The 17,216-nt window shown below is 39.3% G+C and overlaps 1 protein-coding gene across 1 annotated transcript in view; it reads left to right on the forward strand.

Annotated features, from left to right (window-relative positions):
- The window catches only part of gna12a (guanine nucleotide binding protein (G protein) alpha 12a), a 40,138-nt gene extending 23,515 nt beyond the window's left edge, over positions 1–16,623 (forward strand). The window contains exons 3-6 of the mRNA XM_028459156.1: positions 8,842–8,892; positions 8,979–9,179; positions 9,451–9,657; positions 15,398–16,623. Coding sequence (XP_028314957.1) covers positions 8,842–8,892; positions 8,979–9,179; positions 9,451–9,657; positions 15,398–15,559 — 621 coding nt within the window. The 3' untranslated portion in view covers positions 15,560–16,623. The remainder of the gene's footprint in view (positions 1–8,841; positions 8,893–8,978; positions 9,180–9,450; positions 9,658–15,397) is intronic.
- The last annotated feature ends 593 nt before the right edge of the window (positions 16,624–17,216 follow it).

The raw sequence follows: 17,216 nt of genomic DNA on the forward strand, positions 1-17,216 counted from the left end.
ATCATTACCGTATCATGTGTCCCCTGTGCCACAGAGTGCACTTAGGCAGAGTAAAGGAGAATTAACTGGGCATTCATTTCTCAGTTAGTTTTAGGGTGGAGCTGCAATTTTGTCAGTTTTTGTGCACTTCTTAATCATTACACAGTTTGTCTATATTGTCACATTTTTTGACTCTTTATATATTTTGTACAAATTACATGATTGTTGTGTTAGTTTTTAATGGAGGTTAAATGTTGAACAATTGGAAATGACTCTAGCAGCTTTAGTTCAGTACTGGTTTTCAAGGCTTGCTCTATAATTGCTTGAATGTAACTGCCAGTGATGTTGTGTCAATAAACCCACATCAGCAGCCCAAACTACAGCTCAACTCCTGTAGGCAGGCAGCTTTCACGCCCAAGAAGTTTGTTGTTTTTCCCATGCCCCCCCCACCTCCCCTTTAACCTCCATTTGGAACAGCCTGAAAGCCGCTAAAGGCAGGCATACACTGCGATTTTTGGCCCATTATGAGCCGATTTTTGACTCTTGCATCTATTTTGTGGGATCGTGCGAGTCTCTGCTAGATTGTGTGTCGTGTATTCGTGTAGTATACATGGGATCACGAGAACCAATGAACACCTCACGACCAGCTCCCAATCATATGGTCGTAAGGATATCAAACATGTTTGAAATCCAGTCGCTCCTTGTGAGGGTATCACGGTTGAAGCAGTACCACGGACTGGTGTCACGGTCTGAGTTTACCTCCGTACTGAGATTATAACCCTAACCTTAACATAATCCAATAAACAAATAAAACACGTGTCCGTTCACTTTGAAAACAAAAATTAATTATTATTTTTTTAGCAAAAATTCATTTTCCGGTAGCGTGCATGTGCACGCATGCGCATATACAATCTCAGTATGATATGAACTCAGACCATAGCACCGGCTTACCGTAAACTCTCACACTGCGCATGCTCAAACTCGTAGGACCGCTGTAAAATTGACGGACTTTCTTCTTCTTCTTCTTCTTCTTCTTCTTCTTCTTCTTCTTCTTCTTCTTCTTCTTCTTCTTCTTCTAATTTGGACGTACAGTGTGAGCAGTCAGATTGTGTCAGAATGTTGGTCCGTACAGTGTGAGAACATGCATCGTGAACTGCGCACATTTGGGCTCTGCACGAGTTGCACAGTTTGAGCTGGAGCTGAGTGCAACAACACAAAAAATCTCAGTGTATCCCAGCCTTAAAGTAGATTCGAGTGATAGTTAGAGCTTTTTCACTGTCATCCACGCTACTCTCTGTAATCTTACAAACATGCTCTGATAAAAGTTCAAATTAAACTATTGCTAATGTGCTTCAGTTCTCCACCTATCCATTGTTTGATTCTGTTTGCCTTCAGTTCTCAGATTTTTATGATACCAGTCCAACAATTCCTGTGCTTGGAGTGTAATAGCTATCCAACAACGTCAATATTCTACACAAATCTGAGTTAAAATGTACTATAAAGGGTTAATCCTCTTTTTTTCCACAGTCCAAAAGTATTTCTAGGGATAGCACAGTCAGCTTTTACCAGTTACAAGCTGGGCCACAGGCAGCTGGGAGAGAAACACGGAGAGGGACACAAGTCAAGTCACATTGGGGAGATGAGCAACAGAGAGGGAGGGGAAAGAAATCAAAACTGGACCAAAAGAAAAAGACCAAATAGCAGCAATGGATAGATTTCTGTTTACTTTCAAGGTCTGCTGTGTTCCCACCACACCCAGATAGCACGCCGCCAGATATAAGAGCTACAAGCTCCAAACCAAGGCCATATATTTAAGCTGTGACAGTAAAGTGTGGGGGTTGGGATCATTAGGGCAGACGTCTCTGATGTTTCACCTCAGAGAGAATCATGGAAGCCCTTCAAAGCAACAGAGTGGTTATAAAGGCAAACACACACAAACAGACACACACACACATTCTCAACGTTCATGCTACTACTGCTCTGAGATTGACCCTAAATTCTGCATCACAGTGTCTTGCTGTGTATGGTATTAGTTATGAATAATAAATCATTTGACAGATTAAATATTCTGATAAATTCTTTGTTTAGGAATAACACCCATCTATCAACATTAATAATCAATGAGCAATGTCAACAACAATCACATTTACACAATGGCAACTCGGTGTACACAAAATGCAACAAATAAGTATTTTTAAGTTGATTGATAACCTTAACAGCTGTTAGGCTCTCAATAATGGGGGGTCTCACTTTTAACATTAGCCATGTGAGTAATCAGGGAGATGTTTTAAAAACAATAATGTATTTTGTAACTACAAAGTAGTGGAAGCTTTGACTACCTGATTATACAATTAATAGTAGATGCTAGAGGTGTGTATTGCCTGGCATCTGGTGATACAATTCGTATCCCGATACATATGTCACGATACGATACGATATATCCCGATATTAAAGTATAAGCCAATTATTGTGTAAAGGTGTACACATTTACTAATCTGTAAATGTGTACACCTTCATGAATGAAATGTATTTTATTGGCATATTTCACACTCAAAACATAGGCTTTAACATGCCATGTGCCAACAACTTAAAATAAAAAACTAACATACAATCTGCCTGTGGCTTTTAAACCAACTGTGACTTTAGAACAACAAATACATGCAGAAAGTTAGTACTTTCTTTTTAGATTTTATTGAATAAACACAAGCTGGTCAACATACCCAGGTTTCCGCACTTCTTTGTGCAGTTGCAATGTCTCCTGCAATGGAAAAGACTTTCCTGATTAAATAAAGGTAAAAAAATAACGATATGGATGCATTTTGAATCAATCCAAGAATCGTGTGACGAATTATCGCGATGTATCGCGAAATTGACTTTTTTTTCAACACCCCTAGTAGATAAAGTCATGATACATCCAGTACTCTCATTTTTAATGTCCCAACTCACTCAATCTCTCATACCTTTTCATATGCAGGACTACAAACACAGAGAGACATACACACATCATCTCAGTTAGATGAGTTTTCTTCTTCAATGATAAATCTTCTCTGCCCTGAGATCATGACACGTTTAACCCTTTACACGCCAACATCTTTATTTTTAATGTTCTGAAATATGGCAACTTTTAAAAGGAAATTATTTATTGGAATTAACTTTAAATTGGGAGTCATTAAAAAGAAAAAAAAAAAACTGTTTTATATTCAGACATAAATAATAGCATCCTTGCAAAATAATACAATTTAAGAAAAACATCACATTTCATCAGATTTGTTTGGATGTACAACTTTACAACTGTGGCTCAGGTGGTAGAGGGTCGTCTTCTGATCGAGAGGTTGGGGGTTCGATCCCAGTACCTGACTATGTGTCGAAGTGTCCTTGGGCAAGACACTGAACCCGAAGTTGCTCCCAGTGGTCGACTAGCGCCTTGCATGGCAGTCCTGTCCCACTGGTGTGTGAATGTGAGAGTGATTGGGTGAATGAGCTGATATGTAAAGCGCTTTGAGACTGCTGCAGTGTGGTGATAAAGCGCTATATAAATCAAGTCCATTTACAAGTACATTTTATAAGCATTTTGTTTTGTAAGACTTGCAGAAAGTAATATGATCTTAAAACCTCAAAATGGGATTCCAACTGAACACTTTAATAACTGAAAATCTCAGTGGCTAAAACAGCTGCACTGATACCAATAACTGCTCCTCAAACACAAACAGTGCAGTGTTTGTTATAAATTATTAGATTGAATCATTCTTAGATAATTCGATTGAACAATCAATTATTTCATGACAAAAACATCAATGTTGAGTGAAATATCACTCATTTCTATGAAAATAGGGTCAGGGGTTAGGCAGGGGGTGTGGCCTCAACACTTCTGCATTAAGCAGTGTGCATGTGATTGAGGAATGGCACAAGTAAACTTTTTTTTTTGGTCAAGCTGCAGCTAAAAAATATTTTCCAACTATATTTCTCATCTCGGTTAAGGACCAACTTTCAATTTTGTAAATCCCCTGTTTATTCCCATTAATTCACATAGATTACAGTTAATTCCCATGAAAAGTTTCCAACTTTGAAAAATCCTGGAATTTTGCAACCCTTAGTCATGTTGCTTTAAACCAGAGGTGGGCAACTTTCTATCACAGCGGGGGCCACAAAAATTTGTTTGTCTGATCAAAGGGCCACGTATTCAACACTCATGTTAATATTTAAAATAATGACTAATCTGAGCATTAACAGAGGAAAGAATGAATAGTTTTTTGAGTAATTTTGTGGGTTTTTCTGTCATTCGGTCTATGTTTGTTGTTGTCTTGCTTGTTATGATTGCATTTTGTGTATTTATGTTGTCCTTTTGTATATTTTTCCTGTAAAATGTATGCTTTTTGGAGTCATATTGTGTATTTATGTTGTCATTTTTGTTTTAGTTTTTTTTTTTAGTCATATTTGTGCTATCATGTTGTTGTTTTGCTTGTTTGTTTGTACTGTGGGTTTACAATTAGATGGATTTGTAATTTTTTTTGTGTTTTTCTTGTCGTTTTGTGTACTTTTGTTTATTTTTTTGAGTACATTTTGTTCATTTGTGTAGTAGTTTTGTGTGTTTTTTGAGTATTTTTTGTGTTTTTCTTATCTTTTACTGTATTTTCTTGCTATGTTATAATTCTATGAATTTTTCAATGTATTCCTACTTTTGTTTGGTCTATTTTTCAGTCATTACTTTGGTGGCCACATAATAGTAGACCAAAGACCACATGTGGCCCCCGGGCCGCTAAATGATGGATAATCCAATGCTCAATGAACTGTATATCTCAACGGTTTACGTGTTTACTGTTTACTTTTTGTAAACTAGTTTTATTGTTTGTCATGAAGGACCAAACGGAGTCATGCCATACTAAGTTAAACAACAGAGGGAGTGAGATCAGGTCTTTACTGTTATAAAGACCCTAATCTGCCCATACAAGCCATGAATGGAGACATTCCTCCTGTCTTACTCAATCACACACGCAGATGCACACACATCCATACAGTCCCATTTATCACCCAAAGATGTCCCTGATAAGGAACTGAAGCCCAGTTTTTCGCCAAAATAAAGCCAGTTCAAAGTCAGTTTCTTCCATTGCATGAACGATCGATCAGCCTGTTTCATTTCTGCTGATGGAAGTTAAAGTAATGGTAGAAGCATGACCATGTATGTGTGTCTGTGTGTGTGTGTGTGTGTGCTAACACACTAGTGCGTGTCTTTGTTTGCTGTGTCCCTTCATCTCGGGGAATTCCCCTCTCCCTCCCCTTTTTTCCCTAGAACAGCTCTTCTTGTCGACTGTGGCGAGCTGGACCAATCAGAGTGGCCAACTTTCTGTTTCCTGTCGCCATGACACTGTAGGTCAGCGTCAGGGTCGCGGGTTCAAATCTCACCCACACAGGGGTTGTGTTCAGTGATCACAGCACGTCAGTATGTTTTGTAGTTGCAGCAGCTCTGTTATAAAGACAGACACACTTTTGCAGTATTTTGGAAAAAAAAGACTTCTTATAGTAGATTAAAGGGCCCATGTTAAGCTAAATCAACTTTTCTGTGCTTTAAACATGATAAAAGTGCTATTAGGGCTTCATACACATGCCCAAAGCGGTTTTTTCATTGATTCCCTCAATCGTTAGTTAGAGGGTGATTTGCTCCTTTCTTACTGCAGGGTGAGCACAAACACCTCTCTCCAATTTGATGACGCGTTCCCACTTTGATGACAAATTTGACGCGGCACTGAGCTGGAGAAGCCGCGCCTCCAGGAAGCTCTCTGCCGTGATTGACATGTAAACAGACACACCCACGAAGGTGAGCATTTCAGCATCCTTCACACAGTGCTATGTATGTATTTTCTACAGTCTATGTATGTACCGGCGAACGCCCCGCCCCCACACCCTGTCTCATGTTTATATAGCAGCATGAGCTCGGCTATGGAGTGGGTGGGAGGAGGGCGGGCCGTCCTCTGGCCCTACGTCACCGTGCGAGGAGGGGGAAGTCAGTGTCCCGTAGACACGCCCACTCATGAATATGCACAAGTAGGCTGCAAATCAGCCTGTTTGTGTAGAGTTGCTCAGAAAGTGACTTTTCAGAGGCTAAAACTCTGGAAAACAGGCGAGTTTGGGAAAAATAAACCTAAAATATTATATATTGGGCTTAGAACAAATGGAGATGGGTGAAAAATAGCATGACATGGACCCTTTAAAGGCGCAGTACTAGTGCTAGTGCTAGTACGAGTGCTAGTGCTAGTACCAGTGCCAGTGCTAGTGCGTTTTGCCTTTGTGTGTTTGTGTGGGTGAGCAATGAAAGGACTTACTGCGCTGTGTCTGACTCACTAATCCCTCCCTCCCTCCCTCACGTCTCTCGCCTCTGTTTTCACACACACAGCTGTTTCCTGTTGAATGCATTTAAGTGAAAGACGGAGTGGAAAGAGGCTCAATTTGAAACTCTTGTTGTTGAATCACTTTGATTTCCGGCTTTAACCTCGTGAGCCTTCATCTCAATCTAAACTCCAGGTTTTAGCTGATTTATCAAACACAGTGAACAGAGCAGACTCCCGTGCACATCTCACTGTTGAGCAATGAAAACCCAGAGGTGTAACGAGTGCTGATATATCCTACTCAAGTAGAAATACTACAGTACTTGATTGAAATTGTACTCAAGTACCGGTACAAGTACAAGTAAGTCATACAAAAATTACTCTAGTACTAGTAAAAAGTAGCTCATTTAAATTGTACTCAAAATAAAAGTTACTAGTTACGTCCGTTAATCATTTTAAAGCAAAAAATTGGCTATAGAAATGTAATGAATCACTGTACTTCTTTTAAAACTTACTTAAACACAAGTAAAATGACTGCTTTAGAAATATACTCAAAAGAGTACAAATACCCATAAAAGAAACTTAAAGAGTAGCTAAACCCCAAACCCACTTTTTTCTGCTGAATACATATGTATTTGGTATTAATTAGTGCTATTTATATTATTCCTAGTCCCACTCTTCACATTTTAGTAAAAGTATTTTAATTTTGCATATTTAGTTGTAAAATGTCAGAATGACTGGCCTCTAAGGGTTGAACGCTGGCTATTACAAATGAATTTTGCTGTTGGCTGAAATAGGGCTGGACGATACGCCTGAAATATGTATCACGATATAAGTGTTTCATATCAGTCGATATCGATAATTATTAGTTGTATTTTTTTTACCTATTTAAGATAAGGACCAGAAGAAAAAATTCCAAATTTAAATACTTTTATTCTAAACGTAATCTTTAACATTTAAAAAGAGGTCAACAAAACAATGGAAATAAACTAAAAAACCTCAATTCAAAAAATAAACTGTTCAGTGTACAAATATAGACAATAAATAAATGCTTAATCTAACAAAATGTGCAAAACATTTGATAAATAACCAGTGCACACCTGAGGTAGAACTAACATCTCTGACATGAAACGAACAGCAGGGCATGTCTTAATAAAATATTATGGGGGCAATGTTGGCATTTATTTCCTCATTTATAATGAAATTATTTTCTAAAAGAAAAAGAAATTAAAAAAAGCACATGAAAAGGAAAAATAACTCCAATAGTGTTTTTACTGTTTAATATAAACCACTGCTGCTGAATCTTGTTTATTTTATATCTGATAATGAGTTACTTAAAGTTATGGTTGATAAATAACTATGATTTCCTATAATTAAACCAGATCAGACGATGATTTACTCATTAATTACTGAGAGCAGTACTAACAGGATATTTTGGTCCAATGTGTCGGTGGGTTAGCTTAGCTAGCATGCTTTAGTGGAGTTTCCAGCGTGCATCTCTCTCTCTGTCAGTGTGTTTGCAGGAACTTTGGGTCGATCTGGCGGAGGATCTTGGACTGGTTCACTTTGTTGGGTGTCTGGTCTTTAACCAAGCACCGGTACATCCACGGTGAAACCTGAAACTGCTAATGTACACAGCTACTTTGGAGTGGTTCAAGCCGTTCATCTGCCTTTATCCCCCAGAATGCCTTGCGGTTCTGGGTCGTGGGTTATTTACAGGATTTTTCTGACTGAGTTCAGTGAAATTATGGAACATTCTATTGCACATTATTTCTATTGATATTGATTACATCTCAATCGCAATATATATCGTTACCGTTTTATCGCTTAGGCTGAAACGGATTCTTTAAGATTCCCCTGCGTCATCAACTTTCCCTGTTGGCCCCGCCCCTCCTATAAAAACTGAGAGGAGGGAGGAGGGTTCCTTCCAATCACAGCCCTCAGTGAGCATTGATTGACAGTTCTAATGAAGAACTGTTCTCTACATCGGTGAAGTTTTTGACTCTGTGCTTCCATAAAGAGCAGATTCTGTGCTAATCATTGGGTTTATCAAGCTACGTGTGTATTTACGCACGTAGCTTGATCATCACATCATATGTGTGTTCCCGTATGTCTCTCCGTGTGCGTGGATGTTCTTGTCCCATGTGTGCGTCTTCCTGTGTGTGTGTAAGCAGCGTTCCAGCCTCTGCTGAGCCATGAACAGAGGCTGGAATGCCAGCGATAGTGTGTGTAGTGTTGTGTGTGCGAGGGTGCAGCTGGGGATTGTGTGTATGTGATTGTAGTATTTGATCACAGATGTTACTGTGCGCTGTGAGTGGGCATGTCTTACTGTGTCAGGAGTAACGGCCATAATCAAGGGAGGAAAAAGAAAAAAAAAATGGGTTGTGATTTAACGACCTTGGAAAAATGTGAGTCCCAGGGTGAGACCAGATGAGAACCCCTGATTTATAGTACTTGCCAAGCTTGCATGAAAAACACTAGATTAAGACAGTCCAATAAACCATTATTGTATTTATGAGACTGAGTTTGTGTTTTTCTGCAGAGCGAGTCGGTGAAATACTTCCTTGATAACTTGGATCGTATTGGACAACTGGTGAGTCGTGCTGACCTGTTAGATCCCACATTTCTTCACTCTGACTCTTTCCGTTTTTAAGATGATTTTCTTTGTGCTTTTTAAAGAACTATAATCCAAGCAAGCAGGACATTTTGTTTGCAAGGAAGGCGACTAAAGGAATCGTCGAGCATGACTTTGTCATCAAAAAGATTCCTTTCAAGATGGTGGACGTCGGAGGACAGCGGTCTCAGAGGCAGAAGTGGTTCCAGTGTTTTGATGGGATTACATCCATTCTCTTCATGGTTTCATCATCAGAATATGACCAGGTACATTTAAGGCAGTGTTCCATATAAAGAAGATCTTGTGGGATCAAAACAGTCTGAACATTTGGAGTTAAGAAAGGGAAGTGAAACCTCAGACAGAACACAAAGATCTCTTTGTGGTAACTGAGAAAACCTGATTGTTCCTGTAGTCCTGACTCTAGTTCAAGTCAGCAGTCATATGACCATGATTGAATCTCCTCTGTGGTGCACAGATCACAGATTTGGCAAACAGACAAATAATGTGAAATGTGTGTGTGTGTGTGTGTGACTCCAGGTCTTGATGGAGGACCGCAGGACGAACCGTCTGGTGGAAAGTATGAACATCTTTGAGACCATCGTCAACAACAAGCTCTTCCTGAATGTGTCCATCATCCTCTTCCTCAACAAAACTGATCTGCTGGTGGAAAAAATCCGTACCGTGGACATCCGCAAGAACTTTCCAGAGTTCAGAGGAGACCCTTGCAGACTGGAGGACGTACAGGTTAGGGAGCTTCTGTTGCTGCTTAGAAATCTCATGATGTTTAGTCAACTCTGCTAATTTAGTAAAGGTAACACCCTCAATTGTATTACAATTACAATAGTAGCCAATCATCTTACTTTATCAACTAAAATATTAATTCTTCCGGCTATGAGAAGCCTCAAGTTAGAGAGGTGGTTTTAGCCATCATATGTAGTGAGGCACTGAAAAGTTGGCCACTGAAACAACGAGGCTTAAACAGGATGTTGTGATGACGTGAGCAAACACTGCGGTCAGTGCCCGATGTTTGGATACGAGCCACTGTGTCTGTGCTGTGGACGTATCTCAACACATCTGAGCACTAAAACCTCTTCTAAGGAGAGGTTGAAACCAGTGACGTGCCATGAGCACGAGGGTTGGGTAGGCAGGGCGTTGGAAATCGAGACCACCAATGTCAACACCAATGACAATTCCATATGTGTCTGCTGGCAAGTGTTAATTCAATTAAATTCAATTCAATTTTACTTGTATATCATAATTTACAACAAAGTCGTCTCAATGCGCTTATCAAAATACAAAATTCATAATGACAAAGAAAAAACCCAACTAGATCCACATGAACAAGCATTTAGCAATCTAACAAAATCAAGATTGTAAAACACCATTAAAGAAACATGAACAATTATTCAATATAGCCTCCATACTCTCCCAACAAAATGTATTTCATGACCCAGCAGCGCATCCGTTGTTTGTGTTGGAAATAGGGATGTAACGATTAATCGTAAGGCAGTTAAAAATCGATTCATAGGTATCACGGTTGATATCGATTTTTTAAAAATTGAATCGCAGTACTTTTTTAACCAGCAGCTATCCACAAGTGTAGGCGGCGGGCGGAGTCTGCTAATACTTTCTTTCTGGCCGCCTTTTACTCTTAAATATGTTAATAAATGATTCATTACCCCTTTAGCACTGAAAGAATATCTTTAATATTACTTGAATATCTGTAAAAGTCACGTTTTTTTATTAGCTCTGTCTGCTAGCATAGCTTCTCTTCTTCACTGCAAGATATCTGCATGCCAACCAACCACTGTGTTACCAGCGCCCTCTGCTGGTCCAAACAAATATGACGTAAATCAGTGTAATCACGTTTTTTTTTTTTTTTTTTAAAGTCCAATTGTTACGGCACAAAATACATTTTCAGTTGCACTTTTTAAAGAAAAAGAACTATTATGCAGTTTTGCATTGTTTATTATAGAACCAGAATTTAAATTAATAGGCTTCATTTTCATTTCTATTATTCCTTTATTTATTTCATTCAAGATTTATTTTTAGTTAAATTACATTGTTTTGAATAGTTCATCAAGGGATTCTTTTGACAATGAAATATAAAAGGAAAATAATACAGTATTTTCTAGTTTTTTTCCCAAAAAAAAAAATTGTCTACAGTCCCATTTTGTAAAATAAATTGTGAGAGAATCGTATCGTGAACCCAGTATCGTGAATCGAATCGTATCGGGAGTTGAGTGAATCGTTACATCCCTAGTTGGAAACACAGAAACATGGAGAAAATGACAACAACAACAACTCAGAACAGCCTCAGTGAGGAGCATCCACAAAGTCAATCCTTCCATTCACTGTGGAAAAAAGCACATGAAAAGGAAAATGCTCTGACCTTTCCTTTGCTGAAGGTCTAGTAGCTCAGGTGTTGGTCTCCCATCTTTTAAAAGCTGTTGTTTTTCCTCAAAAGAAAGTTTCTCTATCATCTCAAGCGCTGTCATCCTGCCTGTGGTGTTATCCCGCCCACTAGCTCGAGAACGTAGCAGCAGCAGCCACGCTCTATCAATTCACTAATGCACTCTGAACGTACATATAGCATTTAGCATAGCACGTTTACATCCAAAGGCTGTGTAGAGAGCTGCCGTTTTACATAAAAACACGCTATGGAAACCGAGGCAGAGCAGCAGTGTGCTTTTGGGAGAGGGTGTGGCCTCTGCCTGCCTTATGCTGTGTTCACACCGGATGGGTCACCAAATGTCCGTACGTCCAGATTACATACGAAGTCAATTAATAAATGCGTCCCAGATGCGAAATCTTTCCTGTGCGGCAGTGCGGTGCGATCCGCACGTTGGCCGTGCGAGCACGCTCCCGATTGTACGCATATCCACACATTCGCAAGAGTTGAAAATATTGAACTCATGCGGCTGTTTCGCATGACGAAAGCCAATCAGAGTCTTTGTTGACGATGACGTCAGGCAGACATTTTTTGATCCTGCGGTACGTTTCATACAGCAGATGCGTCAGGTGTCGCAGAAGACAGATTCGGTGTGAACGCAGCATTACAGCGGAGTGAGACTGTGTAGTGTCTCTGCCGTACCAGGAAATAGTGATGTTTAGTCATTTGGGCTATGAAAAGCACAAAATGCTGACAGATTCAAACTTATAGGTAGTGTAGGCTATTGGAAAAGGAAAAATAAATAATTTACAATTATCAATCAAAATATCAATTTACCCTTGGGTAGGCACTGCCTACCTTGCCTACCCTGACTGCAACGGAGCACGAAGTGAAAACAATGAAATGTTCACTCTCAAGATGATTTATGCTTCTGTGTCACGTCAATGCTGTTGCTTCGTGCACAAATAATCCAAACTACCCATTAGAAGCATAGATTCAGCTTCAAAGTCGGTCAGTACACGTTTCACATTGATCCTCTGGACTTCATCACAGCTGTAGTTGAGTCACGTTATAAAGATCATTACTTAAATGTGGGATTGCGTGCACAAGAAATGATCCACTCTGCAATGGATGAACAGAACCCGCTTAGAGAGCAGAAAAGGAGAGCAGAGCTGACAGTGAGAGACTGTCAGGAACAAATTTCACTGTGATAAAGCAAAGAAGCTGCTCTTCATTAAGAATGAGAGAACATATTTATTTTGACTCTTTTTCAGCAGCCCAGTCAGTTATAGGCCTGTACATTATTATTTAATGTATGAGTGGGGCCATGTTAAACATTTAATTTAATTTTTTACTTCATTTTATTTTATTTTATATTGTGCATTGTTGGTATGTCAGTGCTAAACATATTTTAATATATTTTTATTTGATTTATTCTTTGAAGCATTAATATTAGTTTATGCAATTGTAATGCTTTAATTTTTAGTGAAGTTAGTACACAGTCAGAACCATAAATGCAATAGTACTAGAGTTAGGCTGGTTCCCAGTTTCAGCCAAGAATTTTCATTTCGGTGCATCCCTAATGACATGATCTTCATGGTCTTGGTCTCTTTTTTTTTTGTAGATGAATTTAGGTTTTTAATGAAAAAACCGTAAAAATACTGTGCATCCGTCCTCCGTAAAAACTAATGAAGGTCACAAACAGAGCCCAAACGATTAATCGATGCGGCTGCTTTATCGGGCCGATTTTAGCTATCAACGATTAATCAGCCGGTTAATAATATGTATGATGCATTAGCTTTTTTGCTGCATGGAAATTATATGGCTCCATGTTGTGCTTTCCGTTTTATAAGCTGACACTTTTGAATCATCAGTAAGGCTGGGGACAGAGAACCAGTTTCTAACGTCCGGTTCCGGAACCATTACGAAGATGTTTGAAATTCGATTAGTTTTTGCGGTTCCTAAATGCCCGCACTGCTTGCTCCCTTTGTTTTTCTGGGGTTTGTTTTATTCCGCCCTTTCTTGTTCTGTTTGTTTACGCAAAGTTTGTGTATGCGTGTGTGTGTGTCTGCGGAGCCGCTGACAGGTGGGAGAGAGAGGGCTGATCACTTCCTCTCCGGCTGCTTTTACGGTTTAAATGATCAACTTACGGAGTTACTAAAGGATGAGTTCACCCTAGTAAACTGAGGAAGTGTAGTACAGCCCTCAGCTGCAGCCGTCTCACTGTAGTGGGAGGGAGGGGCTGCAGCCTCGGCTCTAAAGACAGCGATGGCCGGGGGAGTTGTTGCTTGAAGTCGCTTTAAAAAGGTAACATTTTTCAACTTTGAGCGACTAGGACCTAGTTGCCAGAATAATAATAATAATCTTCTTTAACAAGAACTGTTGATTGATTTGGCGCATGACTGCTCCAGGTTTTGAGTTTGTTTTATTTGTTTCACATCTACCTGGGCTGCAGCTCTTTGTTTTTTTTAGACTGCTGCCAACTTGTTTGAAGTGTTATTTCAGCAAATTTCAGTTTTACAGTTACAGTTGGGGACCTTTGTAATTGAATACCCAGTACATCAAATAAATTAAACTGAATCAACTAAGTGAATTAGTAAAAATGGCCTGTGTAAAGGCTTTTTCAAGTGAAAAAACTCTCCTGTGAAATATGTGACCTCTTGACCTGCACAACTCAAAGAATCGGAATTGAGAATCGTTTAGAACACGAATCGAAATTGAGAATTGCAGTCAGAATCGTTAAAATCCAAACGATGCCCAACCCTAATTGTCAGCACAGAAGGCAGAGACTGCAGAAAAACATGATACAGTATTAGCAGGTCTGCCTCCATGGAAACACCTGGTGCTAGACTATGTGTGAGTGGAATGAGAATGAGTACGGGGTGGACATCAGTGTAAATGGTGTGTAAGCAGTGTGATGGGTATACAACGGGTTCAGAAGTGGGGGGTTGGCTGCAACCTGGCACAATCTTGTCTGACTGGACTTCACCCATTGAAACCCATGTGTAGATGGTGGATTGTGTTTGAATATACTGTAGTGTTGGTGTTCTACTTCTACACATGTTTGGAACTTCCAGTAGAGCAGCAAACTGAGAACGGAGTGTTCTGCATGGACGATAGGGCACTAACAGATCTTTTAGATATACAGGGGCTTGATCATGGAGAGCTTTGTAGGCTAAGAGGAGAGTTGTAAACTCCATTCTAGATTTTACAGGAAGCCAATGAAGGGAAGCCAATACTGGAGAAATACTGCGTGCTGCTCTATAATGCTCAGCTCAGTGTTTATAGGGTATAGATGCTCTGTGCTTTGAGTAAGGGGCTTATCTATGAAGGAGTCTGTAGCTGGCTTTTTATTCTCAGCTCGTCATGCATGTGTAGAGCTGTGAATCACAGACTGTAAATTAGACTTTAGCATTTGCGCTCCATGTAAATTACATCATCTTTTTTTAATAGATCAGCACGTTTCCAAAAAAGATTAAAGTTATCAGTAAACGTGAAATTATGGAGTTTGCAGCAGGATTATAAGAAGTTCCTTTAGGAGACGGCTAAATCGTTTATAACTCTATTTAGTGTAGGAAGAGGACTAGAGAGGAATACTGATTTCCCATGTGTCTTTAGAACGTTAAAGAGAAGGTTAAAATTGTTCATGGTCCGCATCGATTCACGTCGGGTGGTATTGTTGGTCCCTACACGTAATACTATTTTGGTAACAGTTGCTGGCAGCTTTTGATCAAGTTTGTTTAAAATAGTGTGAACTGTAGCACCTGGAATACAGTGTGTGATGGCATTAAAACAGTTTTCCTTTTCTCATTTATCAGTGAATTTACAGTCCTTATGCTGACATTGTTATTAATTAAAGTTCCTTATTTTAATTTAGTATCCTTACATTTTATTTGTCCGGATTTAAAAATGTTTGTTGTACTCAAATTGAATTGAAATGAGGCAGTGATTTGCAATTATTCACATTTGTCCTAAAAATTTAGAAAATAAACATTTACAATTAATAGACCTAGTTTTCACAATACATTTGATCAAATTAAACTGAACATATGTATTAATGCCATGTTGCTGTCTATGATGGGCTTGTTGCAGGCGTTCCTGGTGCAGTCCTTCAGCCGTAAGAGGAGAAATCGAGGAAAGCCACTTTTCCACCACTTCACTACTGCAGTAGACACAGAAAACATTCGCTTTGTCTTCCATGCCGTCAAGGACACCATCCTGCAGGAAAACCTTAAAGATATCATGCTGCAGTGACCTTCATGAAGCTTCTCAGCTTTTCTGACTGTACCTGTGAAACCAGCAGTAAAGCTGGGATTGGATCTGTGACACTGAAGCCTGTGGACTAAGATTGAACTCTGACCTGTGGAAGTGAGCTAAACTTCAGCTGAAGTTTGCACCTGTGGAGCCGTGAAGTAACGTGGCCTGATGGTGGTCCCTGTGGAAAGCCTTCATTTAACTGGTGTATATGTGTGTGTGTTTGCTGGGAACACAGCAGCAATTTGTCTAATACATGTTCAAGAAAATGTAGAGCGCACCAACTACATGACATGAGCACTGAAAGTGTGTTGTTTTTTTTCCTCTGTGTATATAAATGTCATGACAGCCCTGTCACTAAACCAAATGACTGCTGCTCAGGCTGTGTGAGCAGAAAGAGGAAGACAGACAGAAAGAGGGATAGAGTGAGCCTCCTTCTAAAGTGCATGTGACCCAGGGCTGAGGTTCTGGGCCTGCACTGGTCATATGCTGTTATGTGATAGGGTTGCACAAGCGTTCCTGTCATTGAACTCTGTTGGAGCAAAGAAATCCGTGTATCCTTCGTTCTTTGGTTATTCTGTTTTAAAACCAAATCAAAATAACAAATAAATGTTGTGGTTATTTTGTTTAACTGACTAAAAACCAAAACAGAAACCAGAAAAGCATTTTTCTGTTTTAAAATTAAAATATCAATGGTGAAATTTTGTTCCGTTTGTGAGATATTTAGATATTTATGGGGAAATTAGAACAAGATCTTAAGCACGTCACATTCTGTCAGAGCTAACAGTGTTATGGTCCCAATAAACAGGTGACTGACTATTGCCCCTGAGGCTGGTGTGAGAAACAATAGATGATTTTTTTTTTCACGTTATAATACCGCTAGCACACGAACGACAGCCGTCAACACACGGAAGTTGATAAAAAGAAACGAGGAGCGCCCGTAGATTCATTACACCGCCTCGTGTTCCTTTAATCACATATCATGTGCATGTTTTTGGTAATATCCTTTTTTTTTTTATTTATGTATTAATAATCTTTCAATTCACCAGTTCATCAGTAATGTAACTCATGCGTTGCTCCTTTTTTTTGTCCGAGACCAAAAGTTTGCCCCCGTCTGTGGGTCCACTCTGTGTGGTGAGATTAAAACATGAATCTCTCATCCTAGTTTTCCTTAAATATCCAAATATCACACAAACTGAAGAAGATTGATTTTTAAAACAGAAAAACGCAGCTTTTCTGGTTTTTGATTTTTCTGTAATTCTGTTTAGGTTTTAAATTAGTAAAACAAAATAACCACACCGTTTATTTGTGATTTTGATTTGGTTCTAAAACAGAATGACCAAAGAACAAAGGGTACACAGATTCAAAGAGACAATGCTCTCGATCACTCCCTCTGCTGACTTTTAATCCTGCTTCTTTCTCTTCGTTATCTTCAGAGCAGCTGCAGATTTGTCTTAATCTTCTGACTGACTCATAGTCAGCACTAGCTACTCTCTGCAAACAGTGTCTAATCTCTTCCTGTAATGGTTCATGTCTGTCATATTATTTATTCTCCGCTTGTTCACTCATCAGAATCTCAGTCAGAGTTCTCACTGTGGAGAGTCCATCAGGTTCTTCTGTTCTACCTGTCACAGCCATACACAGAAGACGTGCACAT

The sequence above is a fragment of the Gouania willdenowi genome, chromosome 1, assembly GCF_900634775.1.
Source record: "Gouania willdenowi chromosome 1, fGouWil2.1, whole genome shotgun sequence".
In the NCBI taxonomy this organism is placed as follows: Eukaryota; Metazoa; Chordata; class Actinopteri; order Blenniiformes; family Gobiesocidae; genus Gouania; species Gouania willdenowi.